Source organism: Protopterus annectens, chromosome 10.part0 (genome assembly GCF_019279795.1).
Source record: "Protopterus annectens isolate FY-2018-M chromosome 10.part0, PAN1.0, whole genome shotgun sequence".
Taxonomy (NCBI): domain Eukaryota; kingdom Metazoa; phylum Chordata; order Ceratodontiformes; family Protopteridae; genus Protopterus; species Protopterus annectens.
The window spans coordinates 1,555,679,058-1,555,693,233 of NC_056744.1; the positions used below are offsets into that span (position 1 = coordinate 1,555,679,058).

At 35.2% G+C, this 14,176-nt stretch overlaps 1 protein-coding gene across 1 annotated transcript in view; it reads left to right on the forward strand.

Moving 5' to 3' along the window:
• Positions 1-496: 496 nt before the first annotated feature.
• LOC122813724 (eosinophil peroxidase-like) overlaps positions 497-14,176 on the forward strand; it is a 341,523-nt gene continuing 327,843 nt past the window's right edge. Inside the window, exon 1 of the mRNA XM_044086190.1 lies at positions 497-595. Within this exon, the coding sequence (XP_043942125.1) occupies positions 534-595 (62 nt within the window). The 5' untranslated portion in view covers positions 497-533. The remainder of the gene's footprint in view (positions 596-14,176) is intronic.

Consider the following 14,176-nt stretch of genomic DNA (forward strand, 5'->3'; position numbering starts at 1 on the left):
GGATGTATACCCCTCATGAAGTGTGTAAGGGGGCTTCCTCCTGCAAATATTTTTTCCTGCAACACTTGTTGTAAAGTCAATAATTTCATGGGCACCCATAGGAACATAAGGAAGTTAGCAAACCTAGTTATTCAGTATATAGATGGAATTAAGATTTAGGCCTATAGATTTACAATTAAGTTCTTCAGCATCTAGTTAAGACTTGGTCATACAGTATGCATATTGTAGAGGAAGGATTCATACCCCGGCTTCCACATTTGTCACTCAGTACTTTAACCTCTACACTGTATTTCTTACTGGTCTCAAGCAAGAACTATTTATGAACAGAAGAGCAATCACTCTCCCTTTAACTATTCTGTCCTGATCCTGTGGCCCTACATCATAAATTTCAGCTCACAATTAGTATGCTTACATTCCAGTTTGGTAATGTTTTTATTATTTTGATTTGTGTTGTTTGCATCTAATTCATAATTCCCATATATTTTGTATTTTATTTTGTAGATGCTGTACAAGGTCCAGTAAGACCTTTAATCATGGAGTGTCTTCAGGAAGCTATGCAGCTTGTTGACAGTGCATACAAATACACAAGAGACATGTAAGTATCCTTTTGCTTTATCCATAGTTCATTCTAATGTCAGGAGAGAAGAATCAGGATAGGAGCTGTTAACATTCTGCTTCTTGTGATACAGAGTTTGATTCCCTCAGCCTACATTTGCCAACTGTGTGACTTTTGAGCAAGTCACTTAAGCAGGCAGTACTTCTGAGCACTTGAGAAATTGGGTTAAGTTATTCAATTGTCTCCTTGATTGCAAGCTTATCAAGAACCTTTGAAATTAAGAGCTATTATTGCTATATTCTTCAGTGAAGTGAAGGCCAATGTTGGGGGCCTCTATTTCACCAAGTTCCCTGACAACTTTAAACTGGGAGCAATCACTGAATCCCCAGATGATGTTGACATCCTACAAACAGGCCTAAAAATGACAAATGTCTAATGGTCTGAGACTAAATGCTAAAAAATGCATAATCAGAGATCCCTGCAAATTATAATATTGATAGCACACCACTAAAAGTAGACCTAGTGGTGAGGGACCTAGGAACACAGATAGATAGCAATGTAAACTTTGACCACCAGGTACCTATTGTAGTGAGGAAATCCTTCTGTGTGGCTCAACTTATAAGATCAAAGGAAATCATAGAGACATTATACTTGGCCCTCATTGGGCATATAATCAAGTACAATGCTCCCTTCTGCATATACCTAACCAGCCACTTACACCAAATGGAGCAACCCCAGAGATTTCTCACAAAAAAATACAAAGCATAAAACACATGTCTTATGCAGACTGACTTCACTCTGCCTCAGATCGTTTATTGAGAGGGGACTTATGCCTGACCTACAAGCCATTCTCTGATCCAGCCCTAATGAAAATGTTGCATATTCACAAGAAGGAATATACAAGGATCACACATTCTATGGACCTGATCTTTATTTGTGACTCTAACAGAACTTGCTGGAGACACAGATTCATATCCCAAAGGCTACCTCATTTGTGGAATAAACTTCCCATTTTCTTAAAACAAAGTCTGTCCCTCACTCTCTTTAATAAGAATTTGGATAAATGGATGGGGAACCATAAATTCACTTCTGGGTGCTGTCCATGGCCCTTATGGACACAAACAGCCTGTAAAATTACTCAGGGTTTCGACACCCAAAGACCCACTACCCTGATACTACTCCATCCTATATCTAGGGAATTAAGATATAATATTGTCATATCCTGGCTATTATTGGCTAGGCTTGTAAAGGCTCTTGTGCCATTAGCCTAGTAGTCACCTATGAAACTATGAACCTATGCACTCTGGCAACACTATGCAACCAGTGAATTAGTGAGCAATACCAGTGCCGTTAGCCATCTAGACTGAGCCATCTAGGCACAGCAGGTACAACTGACACTGCACTTCATCTGTCACAATAACAGCAATGGCTGCAATATCTGAAACTAAGCAGTTACTCCACTCTCAGCATATGTGAGATAACTGGTAAGCTTATCTTCTGATCTCAGAGTAGGTGTTATGTTTTTAAAATGTACAGTGTTCTTGCAGCTTGAATGTGCTGGCTCAGCATTTGTGATGTCTAATGAATATTTGGACAGAAGTTTAAATATTCTGTAGACAGCACAAAGATATTAGACTGTGTGTGTGTGTGTGTGTGTGTGTGTGTGTGTGTGTGTGTGTGTGTGTGTGTGTGTGTGTGTGTGTGTGTGTGTGTCAGAACATTTATCAGCCTTAAAGGAGGGAATTCTATTTATGGAGGAATGAAAAATGGAATAGAATATTTTTTATTGTCGGTCATAGTAGTAGTTTATGGTGTACTTCAGACTGTTGTATTGCTCATTTGTTAACACTATGCCATTCATATGATATTGTTATAGCTTAAGTATGTGACTGTAGGAATCTCCTCCCAATTATTGTGGTGGAGAGGGAGGTTGTAGGAAGACTTGCCTTTACATTCATTACTCACTTGTTATAAATTATGGAGCTTCTTTAATGTTTCTTTATTCATGTGACATCCCCCCTCTGGGGCAGTAATCAAGGTGCTTGAATCCTCACCACTAACAGCAGAGATGGATGTTCACTTAGAGCAAAAGTAGATACACACAGTATTTCTAGATGCAGCACTCTGCATCAAGCACAATTTCCCTTAAGAGCACACAAGAACTACACTCAGTTCTATCTCTCTCTCGCTCTCTCACTCCCTTTGAGATTTGATTTGCACACACACACACACACACACACACACACACACACACACACACACACACACACACACACACACATACACACCTGGGAAAGGCTGGCACAGATTTACTCACTCTGCTACCCCTTTGCCAAGACCATAAAGTAGTTACTGCCACCAGACACTCAAAAGCCAACTACTCTAAGGTTCTTACAAGGGTACCTAATTATATTAAGTGAAATGAATACTAATACAAATGGTAGTGTCTGACTAATGCAGTAAGGTTTTCAGGAGTGGCCACAGTGTCACCAAATAAATACGAGTACTCTCAAATATTAGAATATTCTCTAAAGGACCAGCCACAAAAACAGACTGCTCTACAACTTCAGTCTCATCTAGTATTAAAACATCATTTTTTTTCCTGGACTACAGAATGACAGCACATACATCTGGCCATCTGAATTCTGGTTCCCATGCTAGCCAACTTTACTGAGCCAGAATCTCTCACATATGTGCTACCATACACACAGATAGAGCTTTGCTAGGATGTGTTATACCATCTAAAAGCCATAAAACCATTTCAACACTTCCAACCTTTCAGGGTAGCAATTAGTTCACTTCTGGAGTCAATAAAGCATGATTCCTAGTCCTTGTTTTACAAGACATCTTGTCTCTGGCTGCAAGCTGAACTGTAAGATACAATCTTTATGGCCTAAAGTAAGTAATTTAATTTTAAACTATTTTTCAAAGTTTAACCTCTTATCTTCCAGTATTCTCTGCTACATTATTAACTTCAAAAACAGAAAAAAGCACCACTGGGATAAAGCAAAGCTGTAAAACATCCAAATATCCAAAAGAAAAAAAACAGCTTCACAGCACCAAATATAAGAAAGATAAAATAGTTTTAATATTCAAGTTTTTTCCATGACAGACAAAGCTTTTGGATAAAATCCTTCCAGCAGACAAAGCTTTCGGATAGCCGAAAGCTTTGTCTGTTGTGGAAAAAACTTAAATATTAAAACTATTTTATATTTCTTATATTTGATGCTGTGAAGCTTTTTTTTCTTTTGGACATTATTAATTTCAACAGTTATAATACAGTCTGACATAGAGGTAAATTTCTTTGCTGTCCAACAGGATACACTGCTGGTAAGTTTTAACACAAGTAGCTTTACAAATAAATTTTTTAACACAAACATCTGTACAAATCAGTTTGATATACAAATGACATATAATTCTTTGCAAAACTCCAGCTAGCTATGCTGACATATGTTACACATCCTGTGCCCTACTTCTTCTGGCATAGCTGGCAATAACTCACATCATCAGAATTAATTTTGTCATATAAGGGTAGAATTAAACCTGCTGGATTGTTTGCATTTTTTTTTTTGGATTAGTGAGATGTCTGTACCTAGAAAAAAAGAAAAATAATGTATAAGAAATGTGTGTGTCTGCTCATTTAGCTGTCATTGCACATTTGGGTGATTCAGACATTCACGTTTTATTAATTTAATATGTTGTACAAATATTTATATGTTTATTAACTGGTTCACTTGTAGGATGTCATTTGAAAGCACGTAATTTTGTTATGGTTTGCAGAATGGGTGCTTGACTTGTTTTAATAATTTGCTGATATTTTCATTGTGCATATGAGTGTTTTTACAGAGGACATAGTTTAAGAGAAAAGTATTCTTCAGATATAATGCCCAGCATACAAATCCATATGTACAGTGCAGTGCTGGATAGGCTAGTGGAATAATTTCTACTTTTTTCCAGTTTTCTTTGTTTAAAAGGCAACACCAATTCTCAGCAATGTGGCAGCAGGAAAGAAAAGATAGATGATAATTACTCTGACTGATTTCTTTGATAAGGCACTTCCCACAAGTACATGTTTAGATAAGTGTGTTTATACTGCTGGCAGCTTTAAAATGTGCAAATGTGTGCAAATGTGTGACCATGGCTCTTTTATCGAATTTGTCTATATATATATATATATATATATATATATATATATATATATATATATGTTGGAGTCATTCCATTCATTAATCACTGTTGAAATTAAACAGAAATTGCCATTTATTTCCCTGATTCGGACTTTCATCAAAATTTGCCTATGTTTAACAGTGAGATGACATAACAGGGCAATGAAGTTTCTGCTTAACTCCCGTTGTTGTGGAATTTCAGAGTTTGTATTTTTAGAGATGTGGGGATGCATGGGGTCTTCCCCCTAGAAAAGCAATATTGTTTTTTTTTTATCATTTTTTGATGGTTCAGGTTTCACTGATGTGTATAATGGAGTGGCTTGCAACAAAGGTTTGACTGAAGAGAAGGTCTACATTCTCACTCTGGCCTGCAAAGGGGAAAGCTGTTTGTGAGTGAAACATGATTGATATTGTTTATTCAATTATTATTATTATGGGCTGGATTTGCCATACAAACATGATTTTACTGAAGCAAATAGGAAAATAATATTTTACTATTAGGGCTACCATTTATGTGAAACAAATTTTTAATACATTATGTGGATATTATTTTATTATAATCTAGTTTCTGAGGTGTACACAGTTAGTAGTGTGTGGATATAACTTTTGGGTGGAGATGAAACAGGTTGTGGACAAAATCAGCTTATCATCTTGTCATTTTATTATTTTAAACAAGACTAGTGTTATCTCTGTCTCTCTCTCTCTCTCTCTCTCTCTGTCTGGCTGTTTAACTACTGTGTGTGCAAAACAAAGTCGAAGCTGACACTGATTTAGCATAAATGTCTCTTACTTTTTGCAACATATTTTTTGTCTGTTCCTCTTAAAAGCTGTAGTCTTCTGGGTAATTGTTGAGATATTTGAAGTCAGTGATTAATGACAGACATTTGTGTTTCAGACTTTATATCCTTCAGAAAATGCATACCAATGCAAAAGCTGTTATTCTAGCAAATTTCTAAGTGTATAAGAAAAATATTTAGAATCTCTCTCTCTCTCTCTCTCTCTCTCTCTCTCTCTCTCTCTCTCTCTCTCTCATTTTGGGGCTTTGGCCTTCAATATATATTTATATATTTATTTATTGTCTTTGTCCCTGACAGAAATTTGTTATCACAATTGAATTAGGTGCAGCAAGTGAGTAAGACTGCTGGGAGGCAGGGCTGTTTGCAGATGAAAGAAGTTTAATCTCTTCTCATTTGCTCAGCCTATATAATCTAGCTTTGCAGGTTGAGGATGCACTTGCATGAAATAAGTTGGAATATCTGTGGTTGCTGTTTGTATGAAACAAAGTTAAAATGACACATCTCTCAACTGTTCCTGATTTTGCAAAATACCCATTTTTTGTCTGTTCCTCATGAAATGAGTGGTTTTCTAGCAAATCACTGAGAATTACATTTACTAAATAAGGACAGACATTTGAATTTCAGGCTTTATAGTCTTCCAGAAAATGCTTACTAATACAAAAACCTGTTATTCACACAACCTGGTAAATATATTAGACACAGATTTAAAATATCTCCTTGATTTTGGGCCTTTGCCCCTTATTTTTTTGGCTTTGTCTATGACTCTTATGTTACGAAGTTGTGAGGTACACCAGGGCCAGAGCAGTAGCAGCATTTAAGAACTTTAGCACTTTCATTCATACTAAATCTGAACTTCATCAGTATAAAAACAACAAGGAAATGCATGTATTTAAACTTCCTGTATCAAGCTCATGACCACTCACAACTGTCATTTAAAGTACCATGCACATTATAAAAAATCTATTTGATAAATACATAAAAGTGACTAAATATCTATAACCATTATGATAGTCACAAGATGAATTGTTTTAGTACATTATTAGTATCGATTCTACTGCTCTTGACAACCTAGTATTAGGTTGGTGGGATTTAAAGTAAACAAATGCTCTAATTACTATACATTCACATTTTAAATGGTAGATTGTTATACATTTTTGGAAGTGTTGAATTCATTGAATAAGATTTAAACACAACAGCACATGTAAGCACACCAGTGAGTTTTTATAAAAAAAACTTTTTATTAATTTTAAAACAAAGATTGTACAAAATTATTAAAAGATAAATAGAACAAAAACATAACTATTTACAGATGTCAACAACAAACTCAAACATAGAAACTGAACTAAATCATTAAAATGATCAAGTAAATCATGTAATTTTGACCAAAATCTAAACTGGTGAGTAATAGTTGAAGTTCTCATTCTGTCAGTTGACAATTTTTACAGACATGTTTTGCTAAATTAATGAATTCAGTGAAATAAAGAGTGGTTTTACAGTTCCAATTTTTTGTGACTATTTTTTTACTATAGTTAAAATGGACAAAAGGAGAGGCACCTGCACCCTAGGAATTGTATACAAAACTGGAGCATTAAATAATGCCAAGGAGTTAGAAATTATACAATTATCTGTTCACAAAGTTTGGGAAAAATTTCTAAATTCAATCCAAAAAGGAGTTTCTATTTTACAGTCCAATATCATATGAAATCAATCTGCTTAGAGACTTCATTACAAGTCCAACAATTAATTTTCCCATAATTATTTATATATTAAAACCACTTTATGTGGAGAAAAAAAAGCTCTGTGAAGAAATCTCCATGTATGTATTTTCCAATAAAGAGAAGTAGATTTTCCTGCAAATTTAAGAATTAAGCATTTATCCTCATCAGGAAAGGCCTTCTCATTAATCTTAATTGAGTAATTCTAAAATAATGAATCTGTGGAATCAAACACTTCTCTTATTATTTTATAAATTATTGATATCTATATGATTTATTCTTATTTGAGTTATTATTGATTCTGAAAAAAAACTCACATATCTTTGGAAAATGTTTTGTTTGAAAATCCATGGAGATTTTGATTTTATCACTAACATATTTTATACGATTGTACAGTCAATTGATTATTTTCTAATCAATGTCTTGCAATAAGATAATCTTTATTATGTGATTTATTACAAATTAAGACATTATGCCAAAGATTAGATTTGCATATCTAAGGTCTAGCATTTTGTTTATATTAAACGTTCCCAAACACCCTACAATAGTTGATATAGGGAACAAGAAAAGCAATAAATCTTTAACCATATAATTAGAATTCATTACTCGTTTAAAATTGATAAGGATGTAATCAGTTAATGAGAGGAATAGTATTTTTTCTTTTCATTTAAACACAAGTCTTTTAAGATCCAGTAAAATTATTAATCTTTCATGAATGGATTTCCAAGTGGATTGATAAGAGGAATTTAACCACAAATATATTAAATTAAGAATTATGAATTTGGCATATAATTCAACACTTGGAAAACTTAATCCACCTTTTCCCAACTTTTAACATGCCAGTCAAAGGATATTCTTGGTTTGTTGGGGAACCACAGAAAATTAAGAAGAGTAGAATTTAATTTCTTAAAGATTTTGGAGGATGGAGGATAATTAGTGATTGCAAATAGAAAAGTATTTTCGGTAGGATTATCATTTTTATTAAAGTTAACCTATCTTCCATTGTAAAACATTTTCTTCCAACTAATAATTATTTTAGTAACAATGTCTATTAAATTAGTATAATTTACTGCCATTGAGTATTTTATAGTAAATTTAATTTTAATTCCAAGATAATTAATTTGTGAATTGTCCCAAATAAAATTCTTATAGTTTCTTATATAATTATTAACTTTTTTATTAACTTTCTATTGAAGCTTCGCCATCATCACTTGTTATTAAAATGTCATCTGCAAATAATTTAATTTTAAAGGAATACATTTCATCTATTGAGAATCCCTGAAGTTTGCTATTAGATCTAATACATTTTCTGAAAGGTACAATTGCTAGAGCAAATAATAGAGGTGATAAGGAGCAACCCTGTTTTGTACGCTTTAATATCTGAAAGAACTAGAAAGAATAGAGCCAATTTTAATTAAAGAGAATAAGTTACTATATAGCTCAATTATAAGATTTTTAAAATCCTGGGAAAATTCATATTAAGTGCTTTGAACAAATAATTCCAGCTAATAGAATCAAAAGCCTTATTTATATCTAGTTGTATTATAGTTAGTTCTGTTTTGTTTTTATTAGCCAGATCTATTACAGTATTATGCCAAATTCTGTTATCCTGAACCTTTCTTTGTAATATAAAACCAGTGTGATCATCGTTTATTAATCCTGGCATAATAAGGTTCAATCTTTTTGCAAGAATAGACATAAATATTTTATAATCAACATTTAATAATGAAATAGGATGGTAAGAAGGGGGGTGATTGACATATGTTTAACTTGTTCATAAGCCTTTAATAAGATATTTAAAATTGTCACTGGGGATAATTTGTATAATTCTGAGATTATACCATCAAGACAACAGACTTTATTTGGTTTAAGGTTATTAAGTTGATCTTTTAACTCCGTAAAAGAAAATGACATCAATTTTGGATCTTTATTCTTTGGTTAATTTAAACCTTATATTGTCTTTCAAAAAGTCAAACTGCGGTGGTGGCTCTGTGGTAGCGTTGTCACCTCACAGTAAGACGTTGTCCTGTTTGATTCTCAGCTAGAGCATCTGCTGTGTGGAGACATGCGTGCATGGGCGTACCTTCGTTGAAGGTTGTGCGTCAGGGCTGGCAACTTGGCACGTAAAAATCTACTGCCAATCATTAGCGGACCGGAGTTCTGCTGTGGCGACCCCTAACCGGGAAAAGCCAAAAGACCCAACATTGTCTTTCAAAAAGTCATTAGTTATGATGTTGATTTCTAAGTCTGTCTCTTTGTTATTAATTTCTTCATAATATTTCCTAAAGCATTCTAGTATGTATTTTAAATCAGTCACTTTTTATTTTTATCAACTTGTCTAGAAATTATTTCTTTAATATGATTAGTATTTACGTTTTTTAGATCTAACAGCCAACCTTTTAGCTTTTTGGGTTTTTTGAGTAAGTTTGTAATTTTAATTTTTCCAGATTTATTGATATTATATGGTGAAGTAAATCAAATATTTCTGATTTAATATTTTTGGCTCAGCGTTTTCCAGTTTGTCATAAGGTTTTAAATTGGATTTCGAAATATCTATATTAGACATCAAAGACAGCAACTCTTTATCTTACTCTTTTTAACATATGCACTCATTTTTAACTCTTCCATATAGATAAGCTTTTAAAGAATCACAGAAAATTAATTCTGAAGCTTCTCCATTATTGTTAACTTCAATGTATTGATCTATTTTTTTAGACACCATTCCTTAAAGTCTTTTAATTTTACTATATAAGCAGCAATTCTCTGAAAGTAAATCAAATTACTTGGTTTTAAAGTTAATGTAAATGTAATAGCATTGTGGTCAGATAAAGGACATGAAGTTATCAATACATCTTCAATTTTAGTAAATAAACTACTACAGTAAAAACTATATCAATGTTTGTCTGGGTACCAAATCTATAAGAATAATGTGTAGAGTTAAGAGCATCGGTTGATTTAATATCATAAGTATCTCTCAAATGTTGAGAATTAATAAAGCGAACTAAGTGTTTTGCTACTGTGGATACTTAGGAAAGTTATCAGTAGGTGTGTATTTACTAGAAAGAATACAGCTAAAATCTCTTCCAGTAATCAAGTCACCTCTGTATAAAAGTTTATAATATCAAATATTTCTTAGCAACTTTAGCTCCTATTCCAGGTAACCAGTAAGAATTCTCAAATGTATATGTTTTTTGTCAATTTCTACTACTGCTAAACCCAACATGACATTTTTTATCTGAATAGTTTTTAGGCAAAGGTAATGAATTTCTCCAAAGAGTAAAAGTGCCTCTCTTTTTTGATTTAAAATAAGAGCTCACAAAAGTTGAATAATCTTTTAACATCAATCTATCTACATCTTCAGATAACAAATGTGTTACTTGTAAGAAAATTATATGAGATATATGCAGTTTTAAATATTTGTTTAAGCTACTCCTCTTCAATGGATTATTAAGTCCATTGATATATAATGAAAGACAATTGTATGTCAGCATTCATAGGAACAAGTAAATGCACTGATGTAAGATGTTGTAGGCTAAAATATAATAACCAAGTACTAATAATTGTTGTTACCAACAGATACAAAAAAACGAAAGCAAAAATTCAAACCTATATTCATTCAAATCTCCCATTACGGAATGAAAATTCCCTGATTTAATAATATAATCATTCAAACCACACACCAACCAACCCATTCAATGTCACCAAGCTAAGTAGTTGCTACTGCTTCTTAATTTAAAACAATATTATTAATTATAACTATTTAGAGCACACTCAAGTCATGTTAAAAGGAAAACCAATATAAAGTATTAACTTGAGAAATATTACTATCATAGAAATATAAAGTTGGAAATGTTAATAATGATATTATATATTTCTGAATATATCAAAAATATCCCAGAAATAATCCATTTCAAATTTCTGTATTTGATCAAGACATTTTATATAGCCATTTCTTCTAATTAATCCTGCTATAGAAAATATTATAAATAGCCTAGTATTTAAGCATTTATATAGAGGAAATAAATAAAATGGACAATACCTATAACACATTAACCTATAGACATCACAACATCAATACATATCAAGATCATTATAATAAAACTTTTAAAACTCATTTAATAACATGGGTGAAAAGGTGGAAGTAATATTCAGAATATGGAAGTATAATTAAAAGGTGCTACAACCCAGCCACTGGGGATGCACAAGCTAGTGCATTTCTTTGTGCCAGTCCCAAGCCCGGATAAATGGGGAGGGTTGCATCAGGAAGGGCATCTGGCGTAAAACTTCGCCAAAACATTTCATGCAGACACCAAGAAAAATTTTTATACCGGATAGGTCGAGGCCCGGGTTAACAACGACTGCCACCAGTACAGTTAGCCTACAGGGTGCTGGTGGAAATTGGGATATTGTTGGCCGAAGGAGGAGAAGAGGTGGAAGACATGACCGAAGGCAGGAAGAGAGGAGAAAGGCTAGGACTGTGGTAGTGAGGGTCGGAACTTTGAATGTTGGCAGTATGACTGGTATAGGGAGAGAGCTAGCTGATATGATGGACAGAAGGAAAGTTGGTATATTGTGTATGCAAGAGACCAGATGGAAGGGGACTAAGGCTAGGTGTATCGGAGGTGGGTTCATATTGCTTTATCATGGTGTGGATGGGAGGAGAAATGGCGTAGGAGTTATTCTGAAGGAACAATATGCTGAGAGTGTTTTGGAGGTGAAAAGAGTGTCGGATAGAGTGATGTTTCTGAAGCTGGAAACTGATGGTGTAATGATGAATGTTGTTAGTGTGTATGCTCCACAAGTTGGGTGTGCAATGGATGAGAAAGAAAAATTTTGGAGTGAATTGGATGAAGTCGTGATGACTGTACCCAAGGGTGAGAGAGTGGTGATTGGAGCAGATTTCAATGGGCATGTTAGTGAAGGGAACAGAGGGGATGAGGAAGTGATGGGTAGGTATGGTGCTAAACAAAGGAATGCAGAAGGTCAGATGGTAGTGGATTTTGCGAAAAGGATGGACATGGCTGTGGTGAATACGTATTTTAACAAGAGGGAGGAGCATAGGGTGACATACAAGAGTGGAGGAAGATGCACACAGGTGGATTATATCTTATGTAGGAGGGCCAGTTTGAAGGAGATTGGAGACTGTAAAGTGGTGACCGGAGAAAGTGTAGTTAGGCAGCAAAGGATAGTGGTTTGTTGGATGACGTTGGTTATCAAGGAGAGGAGGAGGAGTGTGAGGGCAGCACCAAGGATCAAGTGGTGAAAATGAAAAAAGGGTAATTGTGAGGTGGAGTTCAGGGATGAGTTAAGGCAGGCACTGGGTGGCAGTGAAGAGTTACCAAATAGCTGGGTAACTACAGCAGAGCTAGTAAGGGAGACGGCTAGAAAGGTGCTTGGTATCACATCTGGACAGAGGAAGGACGACAAGGAGACATGGTGGTGGAATGAGGAAGTACAGGAGAGTATACAGAGAAAGAGGTTGGCAAAGAAGAAGTGGGATTGTCAGAGAGATGAAGAAAGTAGACAGGAGTATAAGGAGATGAGGTGCATGGCAAAGAGAGAGGTGGTGAAGGCTAAGGATAAGGCATATGAAGAGTTGTATGAAAGGTTGGACACTAAGGAGGTAGAATAAGACCTGTACGATTGGCTAGACAGAGGGACCGAGCTAGGAAAGATGTGCAGCAGGTAAAGGTGATAAAAGAATAATGAGGGAAACATACTCACAAGCGAGGAGAGTGTGTTGAGGAGATGGAAAGAGTACTTTGAGGGGTTGATGAATGAAGAGAATGAGAGGGAGAGAAGGTTGGATGATGTGTGGATAGTGAATCATGAAGTGCAATGGATTAGCAAGGAGGAAGTAAGGATAGCTATGAAGAGAATGAAGAATGGAAAGGCTGTTGGCCCAGATGACATACCTGTGGAAGCATGGAGGTGTTTAGGTGAAATGGCAGTGGAGTTTTTAACCAGATTGTTTAATAAAATCTTGGAAAGTGAGAGGATGCCTGAGGAATGGAGAAAAAGTATTTTGGTACCGATTTTTAAGAATAAGGGTGATGTGCAGAGCTGTAGTAACTACAGAGGGATTAAATTGATCAGTCACAGTATGAAGTTATGGGAAAGAGTAGTGGAAGCAAGGTTAAGAAGGGACGTGATGATTAGTGATCAGCAGTATGGTTTCATGCCAGGAAAGAGCACTACAGATATGATCTTTGCTCTGAGAGTGTTGATGGAGAAGTACAGAGAATGTTGGAAGGAGTTGCATTGTGTTTTTGTAGACGTAGAGAAAGCATATGACAGGGTGCCTAGAAAGGAGTTGTGGTATTGTATGAGGAAGTCAGGAGTGTCAGAAAAGTATGTATGAGTGGTACAGGATATGTACGAGGTTAGTGTGACAGCGGTGAGGTCTGCAGTGGGAGTGATGGATACATTTAAGGTGGAGGTGGGGTTACGTCAAGGATCAGCTCTGAGCCTTTTCTTATTTGCAATGGTGATGGACAGGTTGACAGACGAGATCAGACAGGAGTCCCCTTGGACTATGATGTTTGCAGATGACATTGTGATCTGTAGTGAGAGTAGGGAACAGGTGGAGGAGACCCTGGAGAGATGGAGATATGCTCTAGAGAGATGAGGAATGAAGGTCAGCAGGACTAAGACAGAATATATGTGTGTGAATGAGAAGGAGGATAGAGGAATGGTGAGGATGCAAGGAGTAGAGGTGGTGAAGGTGGATGAGTTTACATACTTGGGGTCAATAGTCAGAGTAACGGTGAGTGTGGAAGAGAGGTGAAGAAGAGAGTACAAGCAGGATGGAGTGGGTGGAGAAGAGTGTCAGGAGTGATTTGTGACAGACGAGTACCTGTAAGAGTGAAAGGGAAGGTCTACAAGATGGTAGTGAGACCAGCTATGTTATATGGGTTGGAGACAGTGGCATTGACAAAAAGC